The sequence below is a fragment of the Protomyctophum bolini genome, assembly GCF_963924005.1.
Source record: "Protomyctophum bolini genome assembly, chromosome: 20".
NCBI classification, from domain to species: domain Eukaryota; kingdom Metazoa; phylum Chordata; class Actinopteri; order Myctophiformes; family Myctophidae; genus Protomyctophum; species Protomyctophum bolini.
Window position 1 is genome coordinate 29,659,997 of NC_137881.1, and position 9,497 is coordinate 29,669,493.

Sequence of the window (9,497 nt, forward strand, 5' to 3'; positions counted from 1 at the left end):
TTCTCTTTAAATGTATTATGTATCTAAAACACTTTGAATTGTCTTTGTGTACCAATAGATGAACAAAGCCATAGTGCTCCTGACCTGTGCTGACCTCATGAGACCCCTAGTGGACACCAACCAGATGACCACGAGGGACGAGGAGGATGGATTACAGTGATGACTGAATTGATCTAAGTGTTATCGTCACAGTGTTCTGTCAAGACGGCTCAATAAAGGAGAAATAAGCTTCACAGAAGAGTTTTTTTTATATATATAGTTAGTGTGTGAATAATCCCCCCCCCCCCCCCCCCCCCTTAGCTACTTTAGCTATTGAAAAACAGCAGATCTACAAACTCGTACTACGAGCTTGTAGAAAATGTGGCACAAATCTTATGAATATATATTCTTTCACAGTGAACGTTTTTAACTCAAATCTTTGCTTCTGGGGGGGGGGGGGTCCCTGGAACAACATATTTTCAGATGGGGTCCGTGGCCGGCAAATCCTATAGTAGTAAAAAGTAGTAGTAGGCTAAGGTTGAAACCAGGCGCTCTCAAGATTGGTATAGTTGAGACCTGTGTCTACAAATACATTCATTTGAGTTTAATGTTTCTTAAAAAATAAAATAAATCTGATTTGAAAAACGTTTTGTCCCTTATCTCAAGAATGAGTGAGTCTGTATTTGGCCACCGACCCCCATCTGAAAATATGTTGCTCCAGGCAGGGACCTGCACCCAGAAGCAAAGATTTGAGCTAAAAAACGAAAGCTCTGAAAGAATATATTCAAATTTGGGCCACATTTCTCACGTTTTTTCTGAAAATAGCAGACCTACAAGCTTGTAGCGTGCCACTACAGCTTGTAGATCTGATATTTTTCAACAGCTTAAATTATAACATAATGTTTAAAACACCATCTTATTTTGATACCTTCTTCATTTGCTCCCATGCTGCATCAAAGCATAAACAGCAGGCTAATCTACTTTAATCCATTGACACGGGCCTGCCTGCAGGGGGCAGCATTATACTGTATAAGAGCCACTGAGCAGTGGTTCTCAAACCTTTTCATGTCAAAGGCACAATGGCTGAGAGAATGTCCCTTTTTCAAATTAGAAAGAATCAAATATTCTTACCAAAGACAATCTTAACTATACGTTCCAAAAAATAAATGGAACCCTTTCTTGATATTTCTTAGGGGCGCTATATGCTAGCCCCCTACAATGTCTGGCTTTCAGAAATGATGTCATGTGGCAGCCGCAAGTCTATGGAATTGACTTGCTAAAAGGATAACTCAAAAAAGTCCACGGGGACTTGTTTCCATTTTGGTCCTACTGTATATTCATCAACACAGCATAGAAAACATAATAGTACATGTCATCATGTCACTCACGGTTCGCAGGTGTTAGGACCCAAGTGCAGAACTCAAACAAAGGCAGGACAAGAAGATCACATAAACTTGACTTTACTAGGGAAATGACATAGGATAACAGAAATACATACACAAATTACACATGATACACTGAACATAAAACCTGACACTAATTTAAGATCCAGCACTGAACAAACACAAGGCAGAGTTTAAATAGTCACTGGAGCTCATCACCCAACCTGGCTCAGCTGGTCCCCACAGGTGATGTCACTCAGGGCAATCAGAGTCAGAGGAGCAGGACTTGGGAGAGATAGAGGAAACTCATGGACAAACAGGGGGGCTCAGGACGTGACCTTGACAATACAAAACACTATTATGTACAAAGGAGAAACGGTGTGTGTGTGTGTGTGTGTGTGTGTGTGTGTGTGTGGGGGGGGGGCAGTGAATTACTTCCTCCTTTCATTTACCTCCCCTTGTGGTCTCCTGATGGTCAGTTTTGAAAGAAACCTGCAGCGATTTACATCTTTTAATGGATCAGTGCGTGCATGGATCGTCAGTGGTGTCAGCAGGGCATTCCAGAATTTTGGTGGCAGCTGTGGTTGAGTTTCAGATTTCATATTTTATTGAAGGGATACATAGCCCCTTGAGATGCGTCGTCTCATTTTAGAGGGGGACCCGTAACCTACAAACAAGATACATAAAACGTACAGTACACAGATACAGACAATACAGATACATACATACCGTACATAAATAAACAGCCTCTCCCACCCACCCCACCAACCACCACATCATCACCAGCTGTTATTAAAAACCCATTTTGGGGCGGGAACCCCTTTTGGTGTTAGCATTATGTTATGCTTTAGCTATTGAAAAATAGCAGATCTACACGCTCATAGCGCGCCACCGAGTGGCGCGCTATGAGCTTGTAGGTCTGCTATTTTTGAAAAATAGAAGAACGACTGACATAGAAACATAGCTTTTTCAGAAAACCGTCAGGATGTAGAAGACATTTTTAGAATCTGATCTCGGGCCTAAATGGGTTAGGCAACAGAGGAACGAACGTGTGAATACATCGGTGAATGTGCTACAACTGGTACTTCAAGTCCTAAAGCAACTGAAGGATGAAATCCATCTAAGAGATTATTGTTCCAATCAATTGAATGAGAAATGTTCCAGCCCATGTTTGTGTGTGGCAGATCACGGAAACTCCCTCTAGGGTTGTGGCTGTGGGTGGCACTCACGTGCACTTTGAGTTCATAGATATGAGGGCATATTTCTAAAGCAGGTTGTTGAATGCCTGGTTGAGAAACCCGTGATTACATTATGTAACACACACACACACACATACACACACACACACACACACACACACACACACACACACACACACACACACACACACACACACACACACACAATACAACCATGCCAATGTAGAAACAATGATTGAACGTTATCTCTATTGGTGTTTTTGGAGAATAAATAATATACCATGCCTGTTGAACTCTATACAATGGGTCTGTACAATACTGCTACCAGCCACTAAGACGGTCATTCCTATACAGTCCCTAAAAAAAAGGCAAATGTAATATGTATGGATTCATGCACACTGAAATCAAAGGTTAAACTTTGTTTCAAAATGTCTCTTTTATTATGGACAGCATGCGTATACAGGCTACAGTTAATTCGATAAACATTGAATTCCACAATTTAATTACTAATAATCATGCCTTCAGAACAGCATATACTGCTGTGTCAAGCATTTTACTGTTTCATTATCTGAAATCGATAGCGGAATGATTGCTGTTGCTATAGGTAACTATATATATAGCTCTGTTGTGTCCTTGTTGGTTGTTGGAATAGACAGATTGGACTGTTACATCTAGGGTAAGAGATATATGCACACACGCAGGTGTGTGTGAGAGAGAGAGAGAGAGAGAGAGAGAGAGAGAGAGAGAGAGAGAGAGAGAGAGAGAGATTAGTTATTGTAAAAATAACAGTAGAAGGGCTGGGCTGTAAACATTCATGACTAATCTGAGTAACCAAATGTACACTACTGTACATTCATAGGCAGGCAAAATTACAACAACAACAACAACAACAACCTGAAATTGACATATCGTTACCGTCGGGCAGCAACCTCATCTCTTTATGTCCATATTCAAATATGTGTGTACTTTTTTCATAAATGAATGCCCTACTTGATCATACTACAGTGTGTGTCACACAAAAGCATAAAAAGTAGCAGAGCCACTGTTTGGCTGTTCATTATTTTGTTTTATTTCACATTATGTTGGGAAAGGTCATTTGGAATTGCGTCACGTCCGGTGCCATGTCCTTATTTGGTGTTGAACCAGCGATGGCTCACAACATTGTTTGTCAAGCCTCCGTGTAGACGGAAGGACATGAATTGTTTGAGAGAAGCGTGTCATTAACCAAGGTTTGTTTGTTTGTTTCTGAACCAATGTTTTACGTTCTTTGTTTTTTTTTACATTACATACATTTAAGGTGTATGTTTGATTTGTATATGAGCTTAATTGATGCGATTTGTTTTTGTTACAGTTTGACGTTTGTTGTTGTTCATATGGGTTTCCTGTCATTCCATTCCCTTCAATCCCCTTATGCAGCCAGTGAGGTAAATCCATGTGTTCATCATGTATGCATTATATTGTCATGTTCGTTATGTTTATGTGCTTTAAGTTTGTTCATGTACTGATCGTTGTTTATTCATTGTGTGTTCATCAGTTTTGACGTTGGTCTATTGAGAGTGAGAGCTCAATAAAATCATCAGTAAAAAGAAACGACTGACTCGTTCATGGAGGGAGTGACACACTGTTCTGAGCTTGTAGGTCTGCTATACTTTTGCTATACAATCTTGAATTTGAATCTTGAGAAGTAACAGTTTTGGACATATACACAGTAGTATGGGGTTTCCACCCGACAGAGTCAATATATGAGTATGACATCATCATGGGGCTGTATTTTGCGTGTCTTAAGTATACCAGGTCTTATTACTTAACTTAAGACCTGGAGGCGTGGTCAATGCTCTTTGGCCACTCGGAATAGCCAAATGGCATTGATCACGCCTCCAGGTCTCAAGTTAAGTAATAAGACCTGGTTACTTAAGACACGCAAAATACAGCCCATCGATATCATATGTCTTCGTCATTCGTCTGTTGATTGCGTGCCTGTGTGTGGATGCTCACCTCCAGAACCATTATGAGACGCTGCTGTTCACCTGCGTTCCAGCACCCCCTGGAGGAGACGTCCTTCTATATGTGCCCCTCCCGCACCCCGCCCCCCCTCAGCCCGGCTGTCCATCTGAATGAGGAGCGAATACAAAGGAGAGACCAGCGCCCACCCTCCTTTGATGAAAACAAAGAAGAAGAAATTGTTAATTATTGGACCTCAACTGGTTGGTGGACTCGGTAAGCAGCACCTATAAAGCCCAAACCACACCCCAAAGGGTCGGGTTGGGACAAAACAAAACGTTTTTTTTTAAGGTAGACCACACCACACCAATGAAGTCATTGCAACTCAATGAGTTGCATTGGTGTGGTTTACCTTAAAAAAAAACGTTTTGTCCCAACCGTTTTGTCCCAATGTGTGTTGAACGTCTTTACCTGTCGGGTTGGCGGTCTGTGCCGGAGCTGTGAGGTCCACTTCACCTCCACCTTCAATACAACCAAATAAATAAACCAATAAACCAAATAAATTAAATCCATTTAGAACACATTTCATGCAAGAATGCCTGACACAAACGTCACTAAAGCAATCATTACAGGCACCAAGAAAACACAAACATGTTTCGTAAAATATTATGAAGAATGCAACAATGGCCCGTATAGTATACACAGTGTAATTCACCATGGCCCCTGCTCACCTGAAATATTTACTCTTTTAAATAATATATCCGGGTATAGTAGGTATATATAGTTTCATATTTCAGTAGCAGTCAGAGTGAAAGTACATAAGCTACATTGTGAAAGTCTCACCTCTGTCCTTCCGGCATATTCGTGACCACGAAAACAGGGAGGCAAGCAAGAAGAGGCCCACGCCGCCCAACACAGGAAGTAGAATGTGCACGTGCACGCCATTGATATGTGGCGGCTCCGCATTCACAATCACACCTCCTTCAAAATAACAAAGAGAGAGAGAGAAAAAAACAGTGTGGCCTGAAAACAAACACACGCTACACGGCCATGTGCAGAAATGTATAAAGGTTAAAGCCCTATATTCTGATAGTAATCATAGCCACATAGAGTGTTTGTTCGGTTTTAAGTAAGTAAATTAGTATATGTACATTTTATTTGTAAAGCACCTTTTCAAGACAAAGTCACAAGGTGCTGAACAGAACACAGAACAAGCAATCGACAAGTTAAAACCAAACAGGAAAACATAGCACAATAAAGCAAAAAGACAATAAAGAATTTAACGAAAGGTTCTCCCCTTTCTCTCCAGCTATGAACAGAAAATATATTTATATCAAAGTTCCAGGGTTCTCCATCCTAATTGGTATCCCGAGTTGAAAATGCATTTTCTGTTTAATAAAGAGCTGGAGAGACATGGAGACTCCTGTTACTGAACAGTCAATATATCAATTAGTATAGGCTATACTATCTATCAGAAAAGAAGCTATTTAACACTGATTTTAACACTTTCACTGCGTTATTAATTTATCTTAATCCAAACAAAGAAAATCACTTATACTTACCACAGCTTTAAGTTACGTTAGAAAATTGATCGATATAATATTGAAAGGACTATATCATCGCATCATGACAAATTGCTAATTTCCCCTGTTAATTTATTTAACAGGGAAATGAAAAATAAATAAAGCATGCTTTCTCACCTCTCACGTCCATCCAGCTCTCCGGTGACTCTCCAAGGTCAGAGATGTTACACTTGTAGAATCCTCCATCAGACTTGTAAACTCTACGGATGGTCATCTGTCCTGTAGACTCAGTCCTGACGAGGGATCCGTCTTTATAGAAATCAGCTGCGAGGTCAGAGGACGGTTCACCGGTTGTCTTGTCTTTGGACCAGCAGCGCAGAGTGACATCACTTCCCTCTGACACAGGGAGTACAGGACTCTCCAGGATCACATCACCTTCTAGAACAAACACAAACAGTGTATATATTGGGTCTCTCAACCTCATCTTTCTCCACTGAAAAGAGAAACATGTCGAAGAATCAAAGTCAAAAGTGTCACGTATCAATAAATAAGGGTGTGTACGTAGCATGCATACGTCTGACATCCTAATAATCCGTCATTAATAGTATAACCCTGTGTGCAAGTGTCTGTGTGAAAGTGAAACGGTGCAGTTCTAAACTAGAATAGCTGCACTGGCTGCTAGTGCTACATATAAGATGTGCACGTAAGTGGCTATTTATATAAGACCTATAGTAAAATTGCTCAGCATTTCAGAGCACATATACCTTTTATTGAACTATATTTTCATTTTTATTATTTTAAGTTAACGGACAAAAGGGTAGACGTAATAGGCCTTCAGTCTATACCAGATTAAGAAAAAGAACAAAAACTGATGAACATATATATACGAATGGGTTTTCTTTGTATGGAAAAACAAACAAACAAACAAACTAATAAACTAAACTAAACTTTAAACATGTAATGCACATTGTCTTAACTCATTGTTGACCTTATAACTGCAGTTGTAGGACACAAAATAATTTCACCCACTCCTTTATACTTTATAGTATACTGTTAGACAAGTGAGTTTGTGTATGAGCTTTTGAAATGGACCCCTACCAGTCACAGTGATGTTGACAGCGTTACTGCATGCTCCCTGTCCAGATTCACACCAGTACACTCCCGTATCTTCTTCAGGGTACGGGTCTTCGATGACACAGTGCGACGTGTTTTTTCGTCCCCAGTCTGTGGGACACTCACAGTCTGTGGAGCACTGAGAAATGCCCACGCTGTGTGAAAGATTCCTCTTTAGGGTGTAGTTGCCCTGGACTTCACAGCTCAGACTGAGGGATTCATACCGAAACACCTGAGATCTGCGCGGAGTGATGCTCAGGACGGTCGCTGCAGGGGACAGAGTTGAGGGGAGCAAACCAAGACAAACGTGAGCATGGGCTGAAAACCTCGCGCGACCGCAAGCCAACATAGTTTGTATAATCACAACCGTGTTCATTCGATATTGAATTCAGTTGGAACATGAATTCAATCCAAACATTCATCATTATTTTTGTATGCAGTTAAAATAGCAATTGAATTAAAACTTTTTCAAAGCTTTTCCAAAAGCTTGTATAGCAGCCTGTAGCCTAGTATTTTTGAATAGCTAAAGAATCACACATGCACGCACCCACCCAGAGGCGCAACACTGACCGAACGCTAGGGGGGGATATAGAGCGGCGCCGCGAAGCGGCGCCGCCGAAAAATCCGTCCCCCCCCACTACCCTAGGGGAGGGGGGGATGGGGGGGTCTAACCACCAAAACGTGGGGTTATGGTTAGGGTCGGACTACAGAGAGGTTGTTCCAGTGACTCAATCATTGAGTCACTGGAAGCTAAACTATCTGCAATTTCCCCGAAAAATAATTAGCCTATATCTATACAAGCTCCATTAGCAGGCAGCAGCATGTTTTGTCTAAATTGTCTTTGTGGCCAACAAATGTAGCTACATTTGCAAACAGTGCTGTTGACCATGTTGTTACATGGTCCATATAACATACCACCAGACCACCAACAGACAATGCCAATATGCTATATTAACATTAGAACGTTTTAAAGACAGATTAATTATTGACGACAATGCAACCTGTGGGTCCAACGTCACTGAAAACTTTCATAATGGCAATTAAATTTACTCACGAGTGCTGATGTGAAATGGAGGATGTAAGAACACACTTTTGTTGTATTAGAGCAGGGTAAATATGAAGTTTTGCGCCAAGGTCTTGTTTATATTTCTCTTTACATAGGCTGTATGTTATTGTCGCAATTTGGTCCGTCTGAGATCTGAGTGAGGGGGCCTTCCTGAGTGAGGGGGTTTCTGACGGCGTCGCTTACTCGCTTCCCCTCTGTCAGAGGTGGAAGCTACGCGCAGCCGTCGGGAACCCCCCCAAACCGACTGTCCCCCCCCCCCTCCAGAAAAGAGGTCTTTCTGCTACAGAAACTGTCAGACGAAGACCAAAAACACTAGCGGGGTTCCTATGTTGCGTTATATTTTTCGAAAGAAGCAACAGCTGTACCTATAGTCTCGTACCAGGCCCAAACTCATCTGGGGGGGACCAATGTGACGCTGGCAGGGGACGCGTCCCCCGCGTCCCCTAGGCTATTGCGCCCCTGCACCCACCCACACACACACACACACACACACGTACATACTAGTTACTCACACATTACAGTGCAGAACGCGGCAGCCTCCATGTTGACAGTCGAGTGAGCAGAATAACAGGCTGCTCTGCATCTATAGGGGCGTCTGACCCCGAAAACATCTTCCTGTGATCTTGTGTAGAATGAGCAGACAGGATCTGTCACAGCATTTTTATCTCCTTCCAAACCACACGCCCACATGCCAGGGGTTGAGCTTTTAAAAAGCTGCTATTTTCACTATTTTCATACTTTTAATGCATCTTTGTAGCAAATGTGACGTGATGCTATAGACTTACAAGTCACTAGTAGTAAGAGACCACACCAACGGCTCAAGTTTAGGAGTATTTAATGCACAAGTGAGACGTACAATAGCTGTATTGATTAGGGGTGGGGTCGATTCCAGGCCTGGACAGCAAAATATGACAGGTCGAAATGTCCTTGAGCAAGACACCTATATATCCCCTAACTTCACTGCGCTCCTTATGGACATGCCACTGATTAGCTGGGATGAGCTAAAACCGAATTTCCCCTGCGGAGCAAGTGGGTCAATATTATTATTATTATTAGAGCTGCCCTCAGTTGAACTAAAACGTCTGTTGTTACTGAACAAATACTGTACTAGTCTATAGCCACGATTAGGAGAGCTATTCAACACTTATTGTAATAAAGAATATATCCCTTACTTAACTTAAAAATGACTTTCTGTTGACAATATTGGGTGAACATTATTCACTTTTTAGTAACTAAGAAGAAAAGCTTCATCCGTGTTCTAAAGAAAGAGTATGACATGCCGTAAATTACGACC

The 9,497-nt window shown here is 41.6% G+C and overlaps 1 protein-coding gene across 2 annotated transcripts; it reads right to left on the bottom strand.

The window, feature by feature from the left end:
- Positions 1 to 4,561: 4,561 nt before the first annotated feature.
- On the bottom strand, positions 4,562 to 8,790 carry LOC308335761 (low affinity immunoglobulin gamma Fc region receptor II-like). Of its 2 annotated transcripts, XM_080792945.1 has the most exons (6): positions 8,716 to 8,790; positions 7,123 to 7,404; positions 6,202 to 6,462; positions 5,345 to 5,482; positions 4,973 to 5,023; positions 4,562 to 4,714 (listed from the first exon to the last, which is right to left on the bottom strand). In XM_080792945.1, the coding sequence occupies exons 1-6, from the start codon at positions 8,744 to 8,746 to the stop codon at positions 4,584 to 4,586; spliced, it is 894 nt and encodes a 297-aa protein (XP_080649071.1). In that variant the 5' UTR covers positions 8,747 to 8,790; the 3' UTR covers positions 4,562 to 4,583. The 2 variants fall into 2 exon arrangements, with proteins under 2 accessions (XP_080649071.1, XP_080649070.1); XM_080792944.1 differs by lacking the exon at positions 8,716 to 8,790 and having other exon boundaries at positions 7,123 to 7,546.
- Between the last annotated feature and the right edge of the window lie 707 nt (positions 8,791 to 9,497).